The 25,106-nt window shown below is 33.5% G+C and overlaps 1 protein-coding gene and 1 long non-coding RNA gene across 4 annotated transcripts; one reads left to right on the forward strand and one right to left on the reverse strand.

Moving 5' to 3' along the window:
• Nucleotides 1-595: 595 nt before the first annotated feature.
• Nucleotides 596-2,995, reverse strand: LOC107943265 (septum-promoting GTP-binding protein 1). 2 transcript variants are annotated; one of them, XM_016877013.2, is made up of 6 exons: nt 2,574-2,995; nt 2,360-2,486; nt 2,176-2,257; nt 1,973-2,012; nt 1,794-1,877; nt 596-922 (listed from the first exon to the last, which is right to left on the reverse strand). In XM_016877013.2, exons 1-6 carry the CDS (start codon nt 2,880-2,882, stop codon nt 758-760), a joined length of 807 nt encoding a protein of 268 aa, XP_016732502.1. In that variant the 5' UTR covers nt 2,883-2,995; the 3' UTR covers nt 596-757. The 2 variants fall into 2 exon arrangements, with proteins under 2 accessions (XP_016732502.1, XP_016732501.1); XM_016877012.2 differs by having other exon boundaries at nt 2,161-2,257.
• A 13,101-nt stretch (nt 2,996-16,096) lies between these two features.
• LOC107943266 (uncharacterized) lies at nt 16,097-18,921 on the forward strand. 2 transcript variants are annotated; one of them, XR_001695988.2, is made up of 2 exons: nt 16,097-16,793; nt 18,080-18,921. It is a non-coding gene; the product is annotated as an uncharacterized lncRNA (long non-coding RNA). The 2 variants fall into 2 exon arrangements; XR_005907560.1 differs by having other exon boundaries at nt 16,097-16,788.
• The last annotated feature ends 6,185 nt before the right edge of the window (nt 18,922-25,106 follow it).

Below are 25,106 nucleotides of genomic sequence, written 5' to 3' on the forward strand. Positions count from 1 at the left end.
TCAAACAGGATTACAATCGGATAAAATAGGTAATGACTTAATAGTTTAAGTAGGCAAAAAAAAAATTATTAATTTAAAAAGATTAGTATAATTTAGATACCATTTTATTGTTAAGCCAAAATTATATATTAAAGTAAATCAAGCTAATCGGTTCAGTCAAGGATTTCATTTTAACAGATAAGCAACTTAACCATTTTAATCAAACACTAACCTGATTTAGCCAAAATAACCTATTTGACCAAAAATCGATAAAATTGAATGTGTTGATTTTGTTGATTTGCACCAAGTTTTGGTCACTGCTAATCGACTTACTGTATGAATTTATTATTAATTTTTTAATATTTATAATTAAATTCATATAAAATAAAAATATTAATTATAAAAAGAAAATAAAATAAATTTTTTTTATCCAAACCCGAGCAAGCCAAGCTGGTGACCTGGCCTAAAAACTTGAAGAGTATTGCCATGATTCTTTTTCATGTTTAATCCTCTCTTTTAATCTGATCTTCTACTTTCTTCCAAGGCCTTTTTTGTTTAGAAATGCCAATTGTGGTCACTATACGTTTCGTGTAGGGTCTTTTTTGGGCTACAATTGTTGAACAACTCAAATGCTATTCATTGCTTAAATATGGGCTTTTCTCCCCACAGTGAAACAACTCGAATCATCACCAAACATAAAAATCTGGTGACCGGTTGGCTTAGGATCAATCTCTTTGGAAACTTTCTCTATATATCTACATTACAACAACAGGAAGTTTTAGAAATCAATGATGGGTTCTCCTATGTTAAGATTGCGTTCCACTGTCCAAGGCAGGTCAAAGAGTTTGGCTGTGATGAACTTGAAAATCTTGTTCACATTGATGTTGTATGTAGCACTTGAAAAGAACAACGTCGCATTCAGAGCCTTGGCATATGCTCTTGCCTGTCATTGCCGTATAAATAAGAACCCAGTTAAGAAAATATTCTTAAGAGACAATAACGAACTTTATTGAGCATTGCAATCAGGACAACAAATCAAGGGTATAAACATATTCCAACTACAACTAAGAGAAAGACTCATTTAAGACTCATTTCATATGTAGGGATTGTTGGTGTGCTTGAAATCTATGTTATTCACCCCTAAAGTACTCGTATTACATATGGATATGATTATGAGGTATGATACTTCAAGGTAAAAGTATCATGGAAGCCCGTGTAGTAGGAGACAGATTATCCCTTTACTCAAAAAATGAGTAAATCAATCTCTATACATTTAAATCAAAGAGAAATTTGATCCTTTCAGTTCAAATTTTCATCATTTATACTGTTAAAAACTGATATAGCTTACCGAATAACCAGACAATTGCACATGGCATGCCACATGTACCTCATGTTAAGATACAAAGACCAGTTTTTAACCATAGAAATGAATGAAACTTTTAAATAGAGGACCAATTTGTTCTTTAATCTTATGTACAAGGACTAATTTGCTCATTTTTTTTTAGTAGAGGGGCCAAGTTCAATCCGAATCCTAATACGAGGGCCTCCATGGTACTTATACCAGTATGCTGAATATCTTAACACTTGCAATCAAATTAATCAAATTTAGATGACAGGATTTGGTGAAGGGTGAGAGACAACAATCTCCATAAAAATGGGGTGTTTTCTTCCCTTGATTTACTTCATTTGTTCTCCAATTTTAATTATAAAACATTGATTTTGTTGTTTGAAAATTGTCCAAAGCAAGTGGAATATGTTTTTGGACATTTTGGCTAATGATTCAAAGGTTCAACAAGAACTGTGTAAAAGTTTACCTGACTAGCAATTGTCCACTGCAGATCTATCGGAAGTTGAATGAAATCATCGAATTTGGTTCCTATCATAATCAGTATTGCTGTCTGCACAATCGAAGTTTTTCATAAGAATGAGACATTTCGTCAAACATATAGTGACAAATCTTTAAACCTGGAACAGAAGCAATGAAAGTGAATACCTGATTCCATTTCCTGGCTTCTTGATACCAGCTTATGACACTGCAACAACAGAAAAAAGACCCCCATTTGAATTAGAATATTACCCAAATTTTGAAGTGGCAGGGGCAGACATTAAGCAATATTACAATAATTCATTCTCATTGTCGACTGAAATAGAGATATAGGAATGGATAATATGAGTACACACTTGTTTAAAGTACACCTGCTTGTTAGATCAAACATGAAAAGGATTGCTACAGAGTCTTTGCAAGCCAGGGGAAGATGATCCTGAAATTTCTCAACCCCTGTTTTTCAATCGGAAAAGAAAATGAATAGATTGTTGGTGCCATAAAAGCAAAAGTAAAAGGGAAAGCATGAAATTTTTTGAAAGAAAAGAAATGGATTACCATCAACTTCCCAGATGCTGTAATAAATTCTTGCTCCACTCACAAAAAATGTTTTATCCATCAAATTCAACCCTTTCTCTTGACTGTCTTCTTGTTCATCATCATTCTCATCTCCAATGTATTTCATCTTCAAAAACCACGGCAAAATATGCATTTGAATAGGGTATTCAATTAAATTCTTTAAGTAAAAATAGATTAAGGTAATGGGGCTAACCAGAAAACTAGTTTTTCCAATTTGAGAATCACCCAAGAGACTGATCTTCAATGGAACCAAATCCGAGTCCTTATGGTCATGACGGCCATGGTGACAAACAGGAGGAGGATGTACGGAGGCGGAAGGCGGTGGATGCACGGAGGAGGAGGTGGAGGATAACATTCGATACCGAGTCTTAATGGGCTTCCCTAGGGAGCACATGAGGAAGCGGTCCCAAAAGCAATGAATGCAGCGTCGCAAAATCAAAACGCGACGCTGAAATCTGCGTCTAAGGTTGAGTTTAACCATTTTGGGGCAAAATTGGGTCATGATGATGATGAGATGATAATGATCTGGCTTCAAACGGAAACAAATAAATTTGTGTCGATGAAAAACAATAAAAGAAAAAAAGAAGGCTGGCAGGATATATCTTTTTTAAAATTATATTGTATATTTTTGGGACGTGAGCCTTTAAATTTCAGTTACGACGAGACTTTTTAGCTACGAAAACGACTAGTTTAACGGGACAGTTGACCGTGTTGTGGACAATAATTTCGGTTCTAGTCCAAATTGCCGGCTAGGGTTATTTCGGTAACTTTCTTTTATTATTTTATGCAGAAACACCCTACAACCTTCATCCTCTTTCAAATTTTGAAATCTTAAGTTTATTTTTAAATAAATACATACCTAAAAAAGATACAATTTTGGAGCTTTCACTTTTCACGTTTTTGTCATAATAACTTTCCTTTTGTAATATCCCAAATTAGGGCCTAATCGGAATAGTAGTTTCGTGACCATAAATTCGAGATAGAAATAATTATTTTATGATTATTTTAAGGTCTATGATATGATTGCATGATTGTGTGAAAATTTCGTGAAGAAATTCTATGCATAAAGTGCTTAATTTGAAGTTAGGGACTAAATTAAATAAGTTGTAAAACTTGCATTCTAGAAGTTTCTAGTATGAAATTGCTTTGAAATATTAATTAGGAGGTCTTAAATAGCAATTTGACCAATTTCAAAGTTTATGGACAAATATTGGACATGAATGGAATTTTTGGAAAGTTTAGTAGTAAGGGCATTTTGGTCATTTAAGGGTAAAATGAATTAAAATACAAAATTAAAAGCCAATTTTGCTCATCTTCTTCACCATGGACGTGTATACCAAGGGAGACTCCATGGCTAGGGTTTCCAAGCTTCCAAGCTCGATTGTAAGTCCATTCTAGCCTCGTTTTTAATGATTTTTACGTTTTTGGAGTCCCGGGAACTTGATTTAGCTTATGCTAGCAATAATTCAACCTAGGGTTCATATTTGGAAAAATAACCATAGGTGAAATTTGTGTATTTTGGTGTTTTATGATAGAATATGAGGTTTTAAATTATGTTAGACAACTTGTGCTACTCGGTTTTAAGTGAAAACGAGCAAAAGGGCTTAATCGGTAAAAATACCTAATAGTCATAAGTACATGTTAGAGTGAGAATTTGATGTTGCCATAGAAGGGAAAAATGATCAGCATGTCATAAAACATAAGAAAATAGGATGAAGTTTAATTTTCGAACCTTGGGGAAAAAGTGAAAATATGCAAAAGTTTAGGGGTCAAAATGAAAATTTTTAAAAATATGATTTTTGGACCCGTATGAATAGTGTGACTAATTATTAGGCTAATTGTGATATTATAGATGAAGGAAATCGAGATTCGGGCTTAAATCGGGAAAATACAATGTTATGGACTAAAATGGTAAGTTACTGTTTCTGGATCGAGGTAAGTTCGTATGATAATAATAATGCAATGTTATGTTTGAATTATATTTCTTACTATTATTGCATATATTTTAATATATTGGAAAAGTTGATGGAATGGTGTTTATGATGTGGAAATATAACATGAAAGAATGTTACATGAAATACAAGAAAATGAAGATACATGACAAGTGATATATGTTATGTAAATTCTTAAAAGCTGATTTGATATTTGAGTTATGTCTTATTATACTATGAATGGAAAATTGGTACTATGGATAGTGAGATCGACACTTCGAGTAAATTCGTACATAAATAATGTAATAACTCGAATTTTACTGTTACCGAAATAGTGTATTTTCGGGTCTCCGTTTTTTAAAAACGGATTTGTAAATTTTATTAAAAATATTTACGAAGTAAAATGAGTGGTTAATTAGAGTTTAATTAAGTAAATTTAACTTAATTAAGAGTAATTAGGAAAAATGTCTAAATTGAATAAATGATGAAAGTTGAATTGTAGATTAAAAGAAAATGAAGAGGACCAAAATGACAATTATGCCATTTGTCCTAAGTGATGCGGTATAAACATAAAAATCTGAGATTTTTATGTGTTAAAATATATATTAAATTATTATTATTATTTATTATAGTTTTATATTTAATTATTATTGTTATTGTTATTATTATTTAAATTGATATTATATTATAAAATGAATAAAAGTAAGACAAGTGTGTGGTAAAAAAAAATTTTATGTGTACCAATGATATACATACACTTGTAATACATATATATGTTTGCTTATTATATAAGTATATTATATATTATTAAAAGTAAAGTAAATAAAAAGGAAATAAAGGAAAAGAAACAGAATGTGGAAACGAAACAGAGAAGAAACAGGGGAGAAAGAAAGAAAGAAAAAGAAAAAGGAAAATTTGGGGTTTCAAGGTTCAAAGTTAATTTGCTAATGTTGTCTCAAGAAGTTTCGGCTAAGTAAGGAAATAGCAAAGTCGACGAGGAAAAGCTTGGAAAAGCTCGAAAAATACGGTTTGTATTTCTATAATCCGAACCTAGTTATTATTTGTTATATTTATATACATATGACAATTGTTAGTGTTAGAATTATGATGTTTTACTAGTGAAATGGATTGATTTTGGTATGTGATGAATTTATCAAATTTATATTGATTGAAATCATTTTGATTGAATTTATATTGATTGAAATTATAATATATATATGATCTATGTAAAAATTTGAATATTGAATGAATGTTATATTGAAAAATTATATTGATTGGAAATATGAGGGAATTGATATGAATATATGAGATTTGTGATAATTGAATATTTGATATTGAAAAGTGAATTGAGTTGTATTGGATTATGAATTAATGTGAATAATTGAAATATATTTGTTGAATTGAATGAAAATGTATGAAATTGTGAAAATGTGTGAAAATATGTGATTATTAGAATGGTATATTGATGAAAGATTTATTAAATTGAGAAAGTGAATCAAATACCCTATTAATAGTATCGGACCAGATTGGATACAAATGGCATGCCATTGGATTTGTGATGTGATGAGGAGATTGTAGTTCGGCCGAGAAGATGTTTCTGTTATTATATACTTCGATTTATCAGAAGAGGCATTTAATGCCTTATTGGTGTGTTTGGGAGGATATGATATACTGGTGTGTTATGGAGGATTTATAATATTCCGGGTGTGTTTGGGTTGGAAATTCTGGTTTGTTTGGGAGGAATCCGCGTATCTATCAGAGTCCGAGTCTTGTTAATAGGGGTAAATAAGTGAAAAGATAAATCGAGTGAATTTGATTGATTGAGCTATTGGAATGAAATGAGAAATTGAATTGAGAATTGAAATTGAGATATGAGATTGAAAATATGAACCAAAAGGTTCATGAAATGAGTGAAGTTCAAATGGATGATAATTGATGCCACTTGATGAATTGAAATGTGAATTGAGATATATGACTTGTATAGAATTTTTATGGTTTAGTAAAGATAGAACGTTGAATCAGCATCCCAGTTCGATTCCGAATTCATTAAGGTAAAGTGTGTTAATTATTGGTAATGGCATGTACCTAAGATGTCTTATGTGTGTGTCATTTTGAAATTGTAAATGTAAGGATGAAATGATATTGTATGGATTTAGTGAATAATAGTGGTAAATGAATAAATATGGCCTTCAGTAGTGTAACTTTTGAAATTCACCATAAATTTTTGAAATTGAATTAAGGGCTGAATAAAATATGAGATTAAAGCCTGATGAGTCTAGTTTCATATAGAGGAAACGGTGCATGCAATTGGATTTTATGTTATGAGATATTTAAATTGTTGTGAGACAGAGTCTGAATGACTTCGAGATACTCTGTTTTGATTTTAGAAAATCATTAGAAATTATACAAAAATAATTATGAGTTTTAATTTATATAGTTAAAATCCTTATTGAGCCTATTTTCAAGAGGGATAGATAGGAACATCATCCGAATCCCGAATTATGAGATAAATAATTTTTAGTGAAGAGAGGTCAGAACTATTGGACAGCGAAACAGGGTAAACTTTTAGAAATAAACTGTACTAATTGGATAAATCAAAAATTCTGAAAATTTTATGGTAGAAAGGTATATGAGTCTAATTTTAAGGAAAATTAACGGAACTTAATTTGGTGTTTCTTAGCTCCAGATATAATTATTTTAGTGACTATTTCTCAAGAAGACAATTTTGACATGAACATAAGAAAATAATGGAATTATGTGTAATTATTCTGTAAACTCCAGTAATGCTCCATAACCCTCTTCTGGGATGGTTTGGGGTTAGGGGGTGCTACAATTGTTGGTATCAGAGCTATTCAGGTTTAGTCGATTCTCGGACTAAATTGAGCTCGGAATTGAGTCTTGAGGTACATGCCATAATTGAGTCGAAATTGAGTCGGGATCGGATGTTGAGATATTTGTTTGGTACTGTTTTATAGTGAAAATCTTAGACAAAAATATCGATGGTATTGATTATGAAATGTGTACTGGAGACGAATAGTCTCGTGAATTAGATAAAAACTGAATCAACAACACTGGGTATAAACTCAATGGGTAATTAATTACTGAATGATGACTGATGAAATAATAGAAAAAAAATAATACATAATTATTTAGAATTATAACTGATGTTCTTCAGTAAATAGAAGAAATTGTATTTGTTATGATATCTGCCCCTCCTGTTTCTTAATCGGTTCCCGAAGTGGTTCAAGGTATAGAGCTTGTCTGAACGGGTAAGTTATCTGCTGTTAATGATCTGGACATGTATATATATGGTGTGGATGAATTGAGAATTACAGTTGAGAATGATCTTGAAAGAACTGAAATCTGGTTAGAGAATATTATCGGGATTGTAAATGAATTGTTCTGATCACCGATTAAATATTAGAAGGGTATGATATTCCTGTTAAAAGATTCAGCTTACCAGTGGTAGAAAACATTGATTATGTTGTGATTAAGAAAGGGTTATTTGAAAGTTTTCTGAGATGAGTTCTGAAAGAAAAATATATATATCAGTCAGAGATTTCTTGATCAGAAACGTACAGAATTCTTGAAGCTTAAACAGGATCATATAACTGCAACTGTGCATGAAGGGAATTTGTTTGATTAAATAAATATATCAGAGGGTATATTCCGATAGAAACTGTATGATACAAGTGGTTTGAAGATGGTTTAAAATGAAAATATAAAGTCGAAGAATGTAGAATAAAGAGCAGAATATGAGTTAGATATGATTCTTTTGATCATTATCTTAGTGATTGATTGAAGAGAGTTGAAAAAGATATTATTTAAATTTCAAGACAGAATACTACAGTTATTAGAGGTAGATTACTCTGTAACCCAGAAATGCGAGTGGTAGTCGAAATGTGATAAAGGATTTCACTATAAAATCTGGAGAATGAATATCAGTCAGGGCATATGTTAATTGTATATAAGAAGATGTTTCTCTACCGAATATCATTACAGGTATTTCCTTCTTTATCGACACTAATATGATTATTTTAAATTGATATTGGTTTGACTATTCCTAAGATTACATAAGTTCAGTATCTATTAAAAATTTGCCTGTTGGGTTTGCTGAAATTTTTGGGTTGAAGCATTAAATTTTTCAGATTATTATTTATGGGCTGATAAGATCTGCAGGAATTGTTTGATAATGATACTACTGTTTTCTGATCGATTTGATGTTCTTACTGTTTGATATAATCTCAATAATGGAATGGTTAATTCTGCATGATATGGTGGTAAATTATAAGCAAAAGTATATTATACTGCAAGGATAGAATGATGAAATGTTTTGTTGAATCAGAGAAGATTGAGCTAATTGTCTATTGTGATATTGAACATGCCAACACAGATATATACCGGAAAGGGGTCATAATATTTACCTTATTTATGTATTGAATATTAAAGTATTTAACTTAAGGTTTAAATCAGTGGCAATAGTGCAAGAGAATTCTAATGTGTTTCCAGAAGAATTGCCCGAACTACTGTTGATTGAAGAAGTTGAATGTGCTATAGATTTTGTAACTGAAATGATAGTGAAAATATATTTGAAATCAGAGGTTTTCTAAAACTAGTCGGTTATTACAGAAAGATGTAGAATTGGAATGATCTGATAGACGTTAGCAAGGTTTTGATTAGTTGAAAGCTCAGTTAACTGAAGTATTAGTTCTGGTTTAGTCTGAAATCCGGTGAAGAAACTTGTGATTTACAGGGATAGCAGTGTTTTGATGCAAGAAAGAAAACTAATGAATCATGTTTTGGAGAGTTAGAATTACATGAGAAGAATTATTTGATACATGTTGTCTTTGCACTAAGAGATCATGATTTGATAATTGAATATCATCTAGGAAAAAACAAATGGAGTTATGAATACTCAGCATTGAAAGTTTTGCTTTGTGTTATGAACTATGAACACTCTATTGTCATTATCTAATGATCGCTCAATTCTAGTCGAAATAAATGTTAAACTTACTTCTCTACAGCAGGTCTGCAAAGTTCAGAAATGTGGTAATGAGTTATCGGTTAAATGGATATAGTATACAGATGATTTCTGATTAAAAACATTTTGGATTGGATATGATAGTTGTTTGCTATTTAGAAATAAAAGCTGAACAGAGAGATTCAGAACATATACAGGAGAATTTGCATGAAATTATAGTAGTACTATGTCTATGCATTCTGGAAGAATAAGATGTACAGTGATTTGAGACAGATGTATTGAAGACTGGGAAAAGAAAAGCAATACTTTGAATTTACATATAAATGTTTATATCAGATACATATATCTTCAGAACTGTTACAGCTAGAAAGGATATCAGAATGGAAGTGGGATATAATGGGTTTGAATTGGAATTATCTCGATCTTTAAAAAAAGAAAGACGATATTTGAATAATCGTCGAAGGTATGGTAAAGTCTGCAAATTCTATTCAGGTATGAATAAATTTCTTAATAATTGTCTGAAATATAGGTTTCTGAGATTATCAGATTTCATGGTATGGTGGTTTCTATTATTATTTTTATTGAGATACGTGGTTTATACTCTGATTATAGAACAAGTACAAAAAGTTCTGAGTACGTAATTACAGTTTTCAGCACTGTATGAAGTTCTGAATGATTATGATGTAAAACTGCATGAGATCTGATTAAATACAGTGAGAAAAAGAATATGCGGAATTGTTTAATTTGTGAAATTGAAGAAAAGTGGAAGTGATTCGAGATAGATTGAAAGCAGTTTTGAGTTTTGACAGACAGGAATTATATGTGGACTTGAAACGTTAGGATATCGAGTATTTTGTTAGTGATATGATATTTCTTAAAGATTCAGTTTGGAAGAAAATTTGAAGATCGGGTTGAAAAAGAAGTTGAGTTCTTGTTCTGTTGGGCCATGTAAAATTTCAAAAAAAAAAAAAGAGTCAGTTGAGATATTAGCTTGAATGGTAAAGTCATATCATCGAGGAAGCAACATGGGAACCGAAAGAAACAGTGAGATCACTAAACCCCCACATCTCTTTTAGGCAAATTTCGAGGACGAAATTTCTTAAGGGGGAGAGAATTGTAATAACCCGAATTTTACCGTTACCGAAACAGTGTATTTTCGGGTCTCCGTTTCTGAAAAACGAATTCGTAAATATTTATTAAAAATATTTACGAAGTAAAATGAGTGGTTAATTAGAGTTTAATTAAGTAAATTTAGCTTAATTAAGAGTAATTAGGAAAAATGTCTAAATTGAATAAAGGATGAAAGTTGAATTGTAGATTAAAAGAAAATGAAGAGAACCAAAATGGCAATTATGCCATTTGTCCTAAGTGAGACGGTATAAACATAAAAATCTGAGATTTTTATGTGTTAAAATATATATTAAATTATTATTATTTATTATAGTTTTATATTTAATTATTATTGTTATTGTTATTATTATTTAAATTGATATTATATTATAAAATGAATAAAAGTAAGACAACTGTGTGGTAAAAAAAATTATATGTGTACCAATGATATACATACACTTGTAATACACATATATGTTTGCTTATTATATAAGTATATTATATATTATTAAAAGTAAAGTAAATAAAAAGGAAATAAAGGAAAAGAAACAGAATGTGGAAATGAAACAGAGAAGAAACAGGGGAGAAAGAAAGAAAGAAAAAAAAAAGAAGGAAAATTTGGGGGTTCAAGGTTCAAAGTTAATTTGCTAATGTTGTCTCGAGAAGTTTCGGCTAAGTAAGGAAATAGCAAAGTCGACGAGGAAAAGCTTAGAAAAGCTCGGAAAATACGGTTTGTATTTCTATAATCCGAACCTAGTTATTATTTGTTATATTTATATACATATGACAATTGTTAGTGTTAGAATTATGATGTTTTACTAGTGAAATGGATTGATTTTAGTATGTGATGAATTTATCAAATTTATATTGATTGAAATCATTTTGATTGAATTTATATTGACTGAAATTATAATATATATATATGATCTATGTAAAAATTTGAATATTGAATGAATGTTATATTGAAAAATTATATTGATTGGAAATATGAGGGAATTGATATGAATATATGAGATTTGTGATAATTGAATATTTGATATTGAAAAGTGAATTGAGTTGTATTGGATTATGAATTAATGTGAATAATTGAAATATATTTGTTGAATTGAATGAAAATGTATGAAATTGTGAAAATGTGTGAAAATATGTGATTATTAGAATGGTATATTGATGAAAGATTTATTAAATTGAGAAAGTGAATCAAATACCCTATTAATAGTATCGGACCAGATTGGATACAAATGGCATGCCATTGGATTTGTGATGTGATGAGGAGATTGTAGTTCGGCCGAGAAGATGTTTCTGTTATTATATACTTCGATTTATCAGAAGAGGCATTTAATGCCTTATTGGTGTGTTTGGGAGGATATGATATACTGGTGTGTTATGGAGGATTTATAATATTCCGGGTGTGTTTGGGTTGGATATTCTGGTTTGTTTGGGAGGAATCCGCGTATCTATCAGAGTCCGAGTCTTGTTAATAGGGGTAAATAAGTAAAAAGATAAATCGAGTGAATTTGATTGATTGAGCTATTGGAATGAAATGAGAAATTGAATTGAGAATTGAAATTGAGATATGAGATTGAAAATATGAACAAAAAGGTTCATGAAATGAGTGAAGTTCAAATGGATGATAATTGATGCCACTTGATGAATTGAAATGTGAATTGAGATATATGACTTGTATAGAATTTTTATGGTTTAGTAAAGATAGAACGTTGAATCAGCATCCCAGTTCGATTCTGAATTCATTAAGGTAAAGTGTGTTAATTATTGGTAATGGCATGTACCTAGGATGTCTTATGTGTGTGTCATTTTGAAATTGTAAATGTAAGGATGAAATGATATTGTATGGATTTAGTGAATAATAGTGGTAAATGAATAAATATGACCTTCAGTAGTGTAACTTTTGAAATTCACCATAAATTGTTGAAATTGAATTAAGGGCTGAATAAAATATGAGATTAAAGCCTGATGAGTGTAGTTTCATATAGAGGAAACGGTACATGCAATTGGATTTTATGTTATGAGATATTTAAATTGTTGTGAGACAGAGTCTGAATGACTTCGAGATACTCTGTTCTGATTTTAGAAAATCATTAGAAATTATACAAAAATAATTATGAGTTTTAATTTATATAGTTAAAATCCTTATTGAGTCTATTTTCAAGAGGGATAGATAGGAACATCATCCGAATCCCGAATTATGAGATAAATAATTTTTAGTGAAGAGAGGTCAGAACTGTTGGACAGCGAAACAGGGTAAACTTTTAGAAATAAACTGTACTAATTGGCAAAATCAAAAATTCTGAAAATCTTATGGTAGAAAGGTATATGAGTCTAGTTTTAAGGAAAATTAACGGAACTTAATTTGGAGTTTCGTAGCTCTAGATATAATTATTTTAGTGACTGTTTCTCAAGAAGACAATTTTGACATGAACATAAGAAAATAATGGAATTATGTGTAATTATTCTGTAAACTCCAGTAATGCTCCATAACCCTCTTCCGGGATGGTTTGGGGTTAGGGGGTGTTACAAATAATCTATCGATTCTTTTTATGTTATTATATTTTGATATCATATGAAATGTGGCTGCCTATCAAATGGTTATTTGATGTAAATTATGAATTTAAATTGATTACGGACAATTTAGTAAAATGTTGAAAAGTGAGGAATTTCCCGATTGAACCTTCGGAATAAAAACGATACGAATGATCTATTGTGAGGTTGCATGTGTAGTACTAAGTGCAGGCTACTATGCGTACCCGAAAATTGTGATCACGTGTGTAGTACTAAGTTCAGGCTACTACGTGTATCAGATGGTTAGGTCACGTGTGTAGTACTAAGTGCAGGCTACTATGTGTACCGGATAATTGGTCACGTGTGTAGTACTAAGTGCAGACTACTACGTGTACCGGATAATTGGTCGCATGTGTAGTACTATGTGCAGGCTACTATGCGTACCAGATAGCTTTGGCTACAAGTGTGAAAATATGTGCAGGCAATTGAGTATCAGTTATTATTCCAAAGAGTTCAACGGGAAAATCGATTAAGTAAAAATACAATTGAACATGATTATATGATGAATAAGTGTAGGTATATGTTTATGAAAAATTATGAGCAATGTGCTCGATAATTGGGTGAATTTCGATAAGACAAAATGGATTAAGTGGAATTATGTAAGAATGAATTTTAGTGGTAAAACAGTGCTGGACAGCAGCAGTTGCATGACTTTGAAAATTCACTAAAAATTGTGGAAATTGTATAAAAATGCAAATGATATATGAAAATAAAGCTTAATGAGTTTCACATGAAAGAAATAGGGGAAGCAAAAGAATTCTATATTGTGTGATATTTGAATTCTTGTGAAACAGGGTCTGAATGAATTCGAGATTCCCTGTTCTGACTTTAGAAATTCACCATAAATTGTAAAAAAATTATTAAGAGTCATACTTACATGGATGGATTCCTTATTGAGTCTATTTTTAAGGGAAACAAACTTCATGGTCATTGGAATTCTGTACAGGGAGAAATTTGGTTCGTAGTGCACAGAGGTCAGAGTAGTCATACCCTGAAACAGGGGAGACTTTAACTAATAAACTGTACTAAATGACCCAACCAAAAATTCTAGAAAAAAATTAGTAAGTAGACATATGAGTCTAGTTTCATAGAAAATTTACGGAATTGGATTTCGAGTTTTGTACCTTAAGAATGATTTTTTTTAACATCGGGACTCCAGAAAACAGCCTGTCCTGAATATGTGTAATTGTACAATTATAGTGTTTTATCTTGAAAAGCATGGTAGTAATTGCTTATTATTTTCATATGAACTTACTAAGCGTAAAGCTTACCCATCCTCTCCATTTCTTTAGTATTGGCAGGTCGGCTCGGGGTTGGAGATCGTCGGAGGCAAAATCACACTATCAAACTATCATTTTTGGGAAAATTAATTCAAATATTAGAAATATCAAGTGAGTGGCATGTATAGGAAGTTGGTTTATGATATGTATTTTTATTATGATTTTGACATTACGTATCAATCTGCATTGAGTTATCGTATATGATCATGAGATGTGGTCCTTATCCATTATGGGTTATAAGTTTAATTAATCGTGCCATGTCCTACGTTTTGATGTGATGATATAGTTAGCTTTGTTTGTTATGCATGTGTTCGAAAAGTTTTTAATTTAGAAGAAATTTTATGGCCCCGTTTTCGTCTATGTGTATTGTTAAGTCTGATAATGCCTCGTACTCTGTTCCGGCCTTGAATATGGGTAAGGGGTGTTACATTTTCTCCTTACTAAAGCCATTTCTATGTTACTTGGGCAGAATGAAACCCTGCTTTTTGTTTTTTTATTACTATATGTATTATTTTAAAGTTATATCAACATGATGTATAGATTATCACACTAATATTTCGTTAATAAATTAATATTTTATTCAATATTTTCATTAAAAAAATGTAATTTAATTTTTTTAAAGATGAATGGTTAGACTTAGCTCCAAAAAAGACTAAAGATCAAGTTGATAAAATATAAACATTAATGGTTAAATTTGATATTATGTTTACATAATATAAGGATTTATAGGTATGGGATCAATATCCTTCATAGTTGTCTAATCTCAATTCAACTTTAAATATAGCTTTTAAATTTTGCTTAAGCCCATCTACTTTTACAAATGACTGACTTAAATATATTTTAAATATAATTATTTTATTTAATATTTAACAATCATATATATTATATCTTTTTTTATTAAATTTTTTAATGCAATTCTTATTATTTACCCATAACCTTTCAAACTTTGAAGAATAATATTTGTTCTAAATAAATCTGAACCACATTCTCTTACATATTGCAACTACAATCATGTTAACCTCAATAAGTATATTTTATTAAATTTCTAAAAATAAACGATTTAACATATTTTTTAAATATTATATTAGAGCATAATATATTAGGCCCATAGAAAGCATGATAAAGTTTGGTAATTGAATAAAAGAGGACACTTGTCCTTGAAACGTGGATGCAAATAAATCTAATAAATAATTGAACCACATCATGTAAATAATAATAGGGTTGAGCCTAGATTTTTGTTTAGGGGTTGAGGTTATTGTAAAAATTTATATTCAGAATTTTTGGAGATAAAAAACATGATTGTATTTCAAAATTAGTCATTTTCATTCTGGGATGCCAAATTTTATTATTTTATGTTAAGATGTCCAACCTGAAGTTTACAAAAATAATTCAAAATTGTAAGAAAATAACCTAGATTTGTAAACTTTCATAATAATAAATAATGACATTTAAAAATATATATATTTGTCCCGAGACAGGTCTAATCGTAGAAAGACTTGAGCATGAATTTGATGAGTGGACTCAACATCTTACACGTCATTATCCCTTCTTTTTTTTTTAAATAATGAAACCAACACTCTAGAACTTAATGGTCAGTCGGTGTCAAAATATCTTTGGTAGGTAATAACTGCCGGGGATATTTAATTATTTTTTTAATAACATGATTTTCTTAAAATATTAACTATTCTGTTAGCAATATTTTATTATCGTGAATTCTTTCATGTATAGTTTTATTTCAAATATATTTCTTATATTTATAAATATAAACTTTTAAAAATATCATAAATTATTTCCATTAATCGGTAAAAATATGTACTTTTTTTACCCTCTTAATTCTTGTTATTTACTTCCTTTATTATTTATTTCATAACTGTTTAGTTGAAGGTAATGACTAAATCATTACAGGTCTATTACCAACCTATTCTTCAGGCCCACTTAAACTGACATTTGGTTAAATGGAATATTCTATTACGAGTGTATTTCATTCCGGACTTAAGCAGAGATTTTTGGAGATTTCTATTCTATTGCCTTTTCACCGTTTAGCTATTCGTTGCTTGAAGAACTCTATTCTACCCTTACCAAAATTTCACCTCAAAAACATTCTCAATTGGCAGCCATTTTACATACCCTTCGACTCCGGTATTCCTCCCCTTCATCCAAGGTTAGATAAATATTATACCCTTCGACTCCGGTATTCCTCCCCTTCATCCAAGGTTAGGTAAATATTTTTGCTTCTTCTTACCTTCACATCATCTTCCTTCTTCTTCCTTCCGCCATTTCTGCCTTTTCATTTTTTTTGGTATTAAAAAAATTCTCAAGCTTTTTGTATTTTAAGATTATTTTGTCTTGCTAATAAATGTCAATGCTTTTAGGGTAGGAGAGGCACCCTTCCATCAAACACACTGTAAATTCCTGCTTTTAGGGTATTATGAATCTTGTGTCTATGTTTTCCCTGTTTATCTTTTCTACAGCTTTTTGAAAGAATTTTAGAAATTCCAGCAACATGGCTTAAAGGAGGAGCCACTGGTGAGGTGCTTTTTTGACTTCACTTTGTTTTTTTTTTCATTATATACAATAAATATCGTGTTGTGATTTTTTAGAAGCAATATGGACAATCTAGTTATTTTATACGCATTCCAGTACCATGTCCAAGGTTGCTTTTACTATTCCAATATGATATTTATGATCTCTTTTACTCCTTTTCAATTGACATGCTTTACTTCCCATTGCATGATCAATGAAGGGGGATAGATTTCATAGTATCATTACACTTCATTATCATGTTGCTCCAACTCTCATTTTTCATGAAGTATCCATATCTGACACATATCAGACCATGGCTATGGCCCTAAAGACATTCCAAATACATGAATAACTTAGAAAAATACCATTTTCTGTGTACTTAATGTCGATATGATGTATGAAGAATTTTTGATCATTTATGGCCAGCACATGCAATTGAAATGAGCACGAAAAAAAACATTATTCTCTCTGTAGCAGGTTCTAGGTCTGAAATTCATTTTCTATGTAGTTTGTTGCATGGTTAATGATTGTCTCTGTTTTATACAGTTTATCACTCTATCTGCAAATGATGCATCGGTACTCTTCTTCTTTTTTCCTGTTTTTTTATTGTTATGTTCCAGTAGTCTTGAATGCTTTAGTTATTTTATAGGTGCTAATGGTACATTCCAGTCTTTTAAGATTATGACATGAACTAATTTTTATCTTCATGGGGGAATTATAATTCAATCAACCTAATATGAATAGAGTTGGTAAGATTCAGTGTTTGCAGTTATTATGAATTGAAGAGTGGCATAAGATAAGAGACGCAGGTTCATGTATTCCTCTTCGTAGATTTTCAAAAGCTGAAGTGGGTGCAGTTGTTGGGAAATAATTTCCTCAAGAGTCAGTTTTTTATTTCTTTCTATAGGAGTTGCCCCCATTTTGATGGCAATGTACTGGCCTATTAGTAAACTCATCATAACTTTGCTGTCTCTATGCCACATCATTATTTATCTTTCCTTTTTTTCTTTCCACAATTGTTGGAAAAAATTGGTCAACTGTTTAGCTTAGATTGCCCAATCCTTCTTTTCAGATGCATTACTATTTTTCTCAAATTTTAGCAATCAGTCCTATTGCAAGACTAAACTCCATTTGGCTTGGGTCTTGATGTTTAATATAGGAATTGCAAATGTTCTTACACATGTCTTTGCCTTTGTTATTGCATCAATTTGATATTACTTTTCTGGTCTGGGTGGTGTCATGAGGATATCATTTTCTTAAACGTTTGCTGTTTCTCTTTTCCTGTTGTCATTAGGTTATGTTTTCTCCGCAGCGATTGAGATCTAAACATTTGAGAAAGATGGTTTTAGCAAAAAAATGAACTTGAACGTTGCACCTAAAATTTGATCCAGAAGAAGGAAGAACATTGACTGGATGAAAATCAAGTAAACCTTGGCTTGATGTCTGCTAATAAAAACAGCAAAAGTGAGATATGATTGCTTAGAAAGGAAAATTTTTCCTGTTTTTTTGTTGTTATGTTCCAGTAGTCTTGAATGCTTTAGTTATTTTATAGGTGCTAATGGTACATTCCAGTCTTTTAAGATTAATTCAATAAGATAAATAAAACAAAACCTGGGTTTTAAGTAAGATTTGATGGGAGTCTGCCCACAAACTAACTTTGATGAAGTGCCGGCCCTGGCCAGGCTGAAATTTTCGAGCTCAGATTTGACAAAATTTTGTTCACTTAGTCGTAACAACTCTTTTGTAATTGCTACCTGTTAAGTTTAGTTCCTATGCAAAGGTGGCCATGCACGACATACAAAGGTGGTCATGCTCGAAGAAATAGCAGCAAGCAGTGGTGCCATGGTGTGCAGCAACTGAAGTTTGAAGCTGCCAATCCACTTGCTGTTTTTTAGTTCCATTTTGATTGTTTTGTAATCTAGTTCATGTTGAACTAAGTAGGTAAATGTTTTGATATTGATTGACTGAAAAGTCAGCAATGCAAGTTGTACAAGCTAATCTTGTAAGTTTCAATGCAAATTAGTGGAGTTAGGTAGTTGATTAGGTGATTACTTGTTTGTTTTACTTGTTGATTGATATATGTAATGGCTTAATGCCTTGTTGATGTGTTAATGAAAAAGATCAGCTCATTTTTCATTCAAATCTTCTTCTCTCTTTTCTGTTATTCACTAGTTAGTTTCATTTTCTGTTTCTGCTTGCGAGTTTGTTTCTTCACCAAGGCTCGAGGCTTGCTATTCAAGCAAGATACAAAACAGCCTGTTGCTGCCTCTTGCACCAACAATTGGTATCTAGAGCCATTGTCTTAGTGGACCTGTTGCTTCAAACCAAGGAACCTGATGGCTTCTTCAGGATTTTCACCAGCAGCCCCACCAGTCTTCAATGGAGAAAGCTTTCATATATGGCTGGTAAAGATGAAGACTTACCTGCAGGCCTTTGATCTGTGGGAAGTTGTTAACACAGATGCTGAGCCAGCACCACTGAGGGCTAATCCCGCAGTAGCTCAGATCAGACAACATGCTGATGAGAGGACTAAAAGGCACAAAGCCATGTCCTGCATTCAGAACTGTGTATCAGATGTCATCTTTACCAGAATTATGGCCTGTGAGACTCCAAAACAGGCCTGGGACAAGCTTAAGGAGGAGTTTCAAGGCACTGAGAGAACAAGGCAACAGCAGCTGTTAAATTTGAGAAGGGATTTCGAGAATTTGAAGATGAAGGAAGAAGAAACAGTGAAGCAGTATTCAGATAGAATTATGGAAGTGGTTAACAGTATAAGGCTCCTAGGTGAGCACTTTGATGAGGCAAGAATTGTGGAGAAAGTCCTCTCCACTTTGCCTGAGAAATATGAAGCAAAGATATCCTCCCTAGAGGACTCAAGAGACCTTGCTAGCATTTCTTTGACTGAGTTAATCAACACCTTCTATGCTCAGGAACAAAGGAGAGCTAGCAGAGCTGAAGATCACCAAGAAGGTGCATTTCAAGCCAAGGCCAGAGAAGCCTCGAGCACCAATGCTCAAAGAGGCAAAAAGCCTTGGAAAAACAGGCCTAAGCCTGATACTGCAAGGAGTCATGATCAGCCCTGCAGACATTGCAAGAGGCCAGGTCATCCAGAAGACAGATGCTGGTTTAGGCCAGATGCAGTATGCCAACACTGCAAGAAGAAGGGCCATGTTGAAAGGGTCTGTAAAAACAGGAGTAAGCCAAGGCAGAATCAATTTCAGCAGTCAAAGGTTGAAGCTCGAGTAGCTGAGGACAGTAGTGACCAAGAAGAACAGGTCTTTGCTGTTTCCTGCTTAGCTGCTGAGAAGAAATACTCAAAAGGCTGGTTGTTGGACAGTGGTTGCACTAACCACATGTCACCAGATGCCTCCTTGTTTAAAACCTTGGACAGAAGTTATAAAACCAAGGTCAAGGTTGGAAATGGTCAGTTTATAAGGGCTGAAGGAAGAGGAGAAGTGCTGATATGTACTCCCACAGGCAACAAGATCATTCCAAATGTGCTGTTGGTGCCAGAGATTGACAGAAACCTTCTCAGCATAGCTCAACTGCTCGAGAAAGGTTATTCTGTTGTGTTCAAGGACAAACAATGCCACATTACTGATCCAAGTGGATCAAGCCTTATGACAGTCACAATGACTGATAAATGCTTTGAGGTTCACTGGGCAAATGACTCAAACTCAGCATACACAACCTCTGTTGATGACTTCAAGCTTTGGCATCAAAGGCTTGGACATGCCAACTTCAGATCAATGGCTCGATTGGCCAAAGAGGGCTTGGCAGAGAACTTCACCAGCTCAGTGGAGCATGATGATGTGTGTGAAGTTTGCCAGATGGGGAAACAGGCAAGACTGCTATTTCCTACAAATTCAGCTTGGAGAGCTACTGAAAGACTGCAGCTGGTGCACTCTGATGTATGTGGCCCGATGAGGACTGAATCACTCAGCAAAAATAGGTATTTCATCCTCTTCATTGATGATCTTACAAGGTTTTGCTGGATTTTCTTCTTAAAACACAAGTCTGAGGTAGCTCAAGTGTTTGTGAAGTTTAAAAATGCTGTAGAAACAGAAACAGGTTGCAAGCTGAAATCGATAAGGACAGACAATGGCACTGAGTACACTTCAGCTCAGTTTCAAGCCATTTGCAATGATGCTGGTATCAAACATCAGCTTACAAATGTCTACACACCTCAGCAGAATGGGGTAGCTGAAAGAAAGAACAGAAGTCTGATGGATATGGCCAGATGTCTCCTGTTTGAAAAGAAACTGCCCAAGATCATGTGGGCTGAGGTAGTAAACACTGCTGTTTACCTTCAGAACAGGCTTCCTACCAAAGCTCTTGCATCCGAGACACCTTTCGAGGCTTGGTTCAGTTTCAAGCCTTCCTTGGCACATCTGAAGGTGTTTGGTTGCCTGTGTTATGCACAAATACCAGCAGCAAAGAGAGACAAACTCTCTAAAAGGGCTCAACCAGGTGTTCTAGTAGGCTTCAGCTCAGTCAAGAAGGGCTACAGGGTTCTGGATCCCTTGACAAACAAAGTCCAGGTGAGCAGAGATGTCATCTTTGATGAAAAAGCCTGCTGGAATTGGGAGAAAAATGAGCCAGAAGCAGTTTCAGAAGACCTAGTGCCTAATCAAGCTGAACTTGAGCAGCTAGGACCTGAAATGGATGTTGATGATGTGCCTGTGAGAGGCACAAGGCCCCTAGAAGATATTTATGAAAGGGCATAGGTTGCAATAGCAGAACCTAGCAGTTTTGAAGAGGCTGAGGCAGATGAAGGCTGGAAACTAGCTATGGTCAATGAAATCAACATGATTGAGAAGAACCATACATGGGAGCTAGTTAATAAACCTACTGGAAAGAAGACCATTGGAGTAAAATGGGTCTATCGAGTAAAACAGAATGCAGATGGCAGTCTGAACAAGCTAAAAGCCAGGCTTGTTGTCAAAGGATTTAACCAAAGGTATGGTCTAGACTACCTGGAGACATTTCCACCAGTAGCCAGGCTTGACATAGTTAGAATGATAGTTGCCTTGGCTGCTCAACATCAGTGGACCGTTCATCAGCTTGATGTTAAGTCTGCATTTCTCAATGGTTTCCTGGAAGAAGAGATCTACATCGAGCAGCCTCAAGGATTTGTGATCACTGGCAAAGAACACATGGTGTACAGACTGAAAAAGGCTTTATATGGCCTGAAACAGGCTCCTCGAGCCTGGTATGCTCGAATTGACTCTTACTTGCTCAGTTTGGAATTTGAGAGAAGTCCCAGTGAACCAACACTGTATGTGAAGAAGAACCAAGCTGAAACTCAGCTTATTCTGTCACTCTATGTTGATGATCTATTGGTAACTGGAGGAGATAGAAGAATGCTGGAAGATTTCAAAAGAAAAATGATGGAAATGTTTGAAATGTCTGATTTAGGCAGAATGAACTACTTCCTTGGAATGGAAGTGAAGCAAACAGAAAAGGGAATCTTTCTTAGTCAGAGTTCTTTTACTATGAAGATCTTGGACAAGTTCTCTATGAAGAACTGCAAGCCAACAAGCACACCAATGGCTGTTGGAGTGAAGCTTTCGAGGCAAGGGAGTGGTGAACCAATTTGCGAGACCATGTACAAGAGTCTCATTGGTAGTCTGTTGTATTTGACTGCAACAAGGCCCGATATCATGTTTGCTGTTAGTGTGCTATCGAGATACATGAATTGCTGCAATGATCAGCACTTTCGAGCAGCTAAAAGAGTGCTAAGATACATTAAAGGCACCATTCATCATGGTGTATTGTTCAAAAAGGCTGAAAACATGAAGCTGATAGGCTATGTTGATAGTGACTGGGCTGGATCGAGTGATGACATGAGGAGCACATCCGGATATGCATTTAGTCTTGGCTCAGGCATGTTTTGCTGGAGTTCGAAGAAACAAAGTCTGGTGGCACAATCAACAGCAGAAGCTGAATATGTTGCTGCTGCATCTGCTGTGAATCAAGCCATATGGCTTAGAAAAATCTTGGCTGATTTAAACCAAAACCAAAAGGAGGCAACAGAGATTTATTGTGACAACAAATCTGCTGTTGCAATTGCAAAAAATCCCATTTTTCATGGCAGAACCAAGCACTTCAATATTAAGTTGCATGTTATAAGGGAGATGGAACAAGCTCATGAAATCGAGCTGATTCATTGCAATTCAGAAGTGCAAATTGCTGATATCTTTACAAAGGCACTCAATGTGTCTAAATTTGTTAAATTCAAAAGGGAATTAGGTGTTACTAGCATGGAAACTAAGGAGGAGTGTTAAGTTTAGTTCCCATGCAAAGGTGGCCATGCACGACATACAAAGGTGGTCATGCTCGAAGAAATAGCAGCAAGCAGTGGTGCCATGGTGTGCAGCAACAGAAGTTTGAAGCTGCCAATCCACTTGCTGTTTTTTAGTTCCATTTTGATTGTTTTGTAATCTAGTTCATGTTGAACTAAGTAGGTAAATGTTTTGATATTGATTGACTGAAAATGTGACAGCCCAAAATTGACCCTAGTCGGGAAGTGGTTTCGGGACCACAAAACCGAGTCATAAAAATAATTGATTTCCATATTCTATGCTTATTATGTGTGTACATGAGTATGTGGAAGTTTCATTCTCCAATTTTGCCAATTGCATGAGAAATTATTAAATAGGGATTGATATGAGACATGGTGAAAATATGATAGGCTAATTTAAAATGGTCTATTAATGCATGTTGTGAAAATGATGGGTTTGCATGTCAAATTACCCAAAATTTGAGCTAGTGGTTGGCCATGCTATGGGTGGAAACATGTTGGGAGCATGTTGGCCTAGTGAGGTATGTAGGAAAAAAATAAAATAAAGGGCATGGGCATAAAATAATGAAAAGGAGTATGATGAATACAAAAAAAAAATGTGTGTAGTTGTTTTCCCCCCCATTGCCGTGAGCTAAAGAAAAGAAAGGAGAAATTTTTTGTTCATCCTTTCTCATCTTCATTTAGCCGAAACTAGAAAGAAAAAAACAAAGAAAAAAAAATGCTCATCCTTTGGTTCATCCTTGGCCAAAAATTTTAAGGAGGAAGGAAGAAGAAAGGTTGAAGAGGTTCGGCCATGCATGTAGCTAGGCTAAGGTATGTTTGATGATGTTCCATGAGATGCATGCATGTTTTAGTTGTTAGCTTGAGTTCTACCTAGCCCATGGTCTAAATCTTGCTATGTGATGGAAATGACACTCGGCCATGGATGCATCATTCTTGGTTGATGTTTGATGTTGTGGTGATGAGGCATGAGGATGAGTTAAGATTCGGCCTAGGTGGAGTTTGTGTTAATGCCATTGCATGCTAAATATGAAGCTTGTTAATGATGCATGTGATGGTGGCTTGATGATTCTTGAACCTCCTTTTTAGCATTTTTGAGTGAGCACATATGTGCATTGGTTGCTAAATGGAGAAGAATCGGCTAGCAAGTTGTGTGCTAAGGCCGAATATAACTTTTGCATGTTAATGAGCAATGCATGTGTTAAATTGATGGAAAGGGAGAGGATGCTTTACTAGTGTGTATATGTGTGTATTAGCCAAGTTTTGAACTTGAAACAAAAGGGTGTTTAGTCAATACAAGTGACCATACTTGTAGAATGTATTAAGTGTTGAAATCGGCCCCAAAATAGACATGCATATTCGGCCAAGGGGGAAAAATTAGCTAAAATGTTGAGTTTGATTCATGATTCCGTACATATGTGACTTTAATGTCTAATGTATAAATATGGGCTAAGTGCCTTGTGTTCCTCTTTTCGATGCTCAAATGATTAAATCAATTTATTTGTTTAATTAAGCTCAAGAGCAAAGGGGAACTAAATCCGATAAAGGGAAGGAAAAAGTGGTCGAATAGCTATCGGAATCGTTCGACAACACCCGAGGTAAGTTCTTGAGTAAAAGAGCTTAAATTATGATGTGATTAGATCATGTTTTAAGCAAATTAAAATCATGCTCTTTGTGTGGCTATTGAGTCGAATTTGCAAGAATGATAAATGTCTTGTGTTTGAGTTTTGCTAACGAAAATGAAATACGAATGGGTCATGATTTATTGTTAAATGTGCATGGTTATTCGAATGATGTCCGGGCTAAGTCCCGAAGGCTTGTGCTAAGTGACAATATCCGGACTAAGATCCGAAGGCATTTGTGCGAGATACTAATTCCGGGCTAAGCCCGAAGGCATTTGTGCGAGATACTAATTCCGGGCTAAGCCCGAAGGCATTTGTGCGAGATACTAATTCCGGGCTAAGCCCGAAGGCATTTGTGCTAGTTACTAAATCCGGTAAGTCCCGAAGGCATTTGT

The sequence above is a fragment of the Gossypium hirsutum genome, chromosome A13, assembly GCF_007990345.1.
Source record: "Gossypium hirsutum isolate 1008001.06 chromosome A13, Gossypium_hirsutum_v2.1, whole genome shotgun sequence".
Taxonomy (NCBI): Eukaryota; Viridiplantae; Streptophyta; class Magnoliopsida; order Malvales; family Malvaceae; genus Gossypium; species Gossypium hirsutum.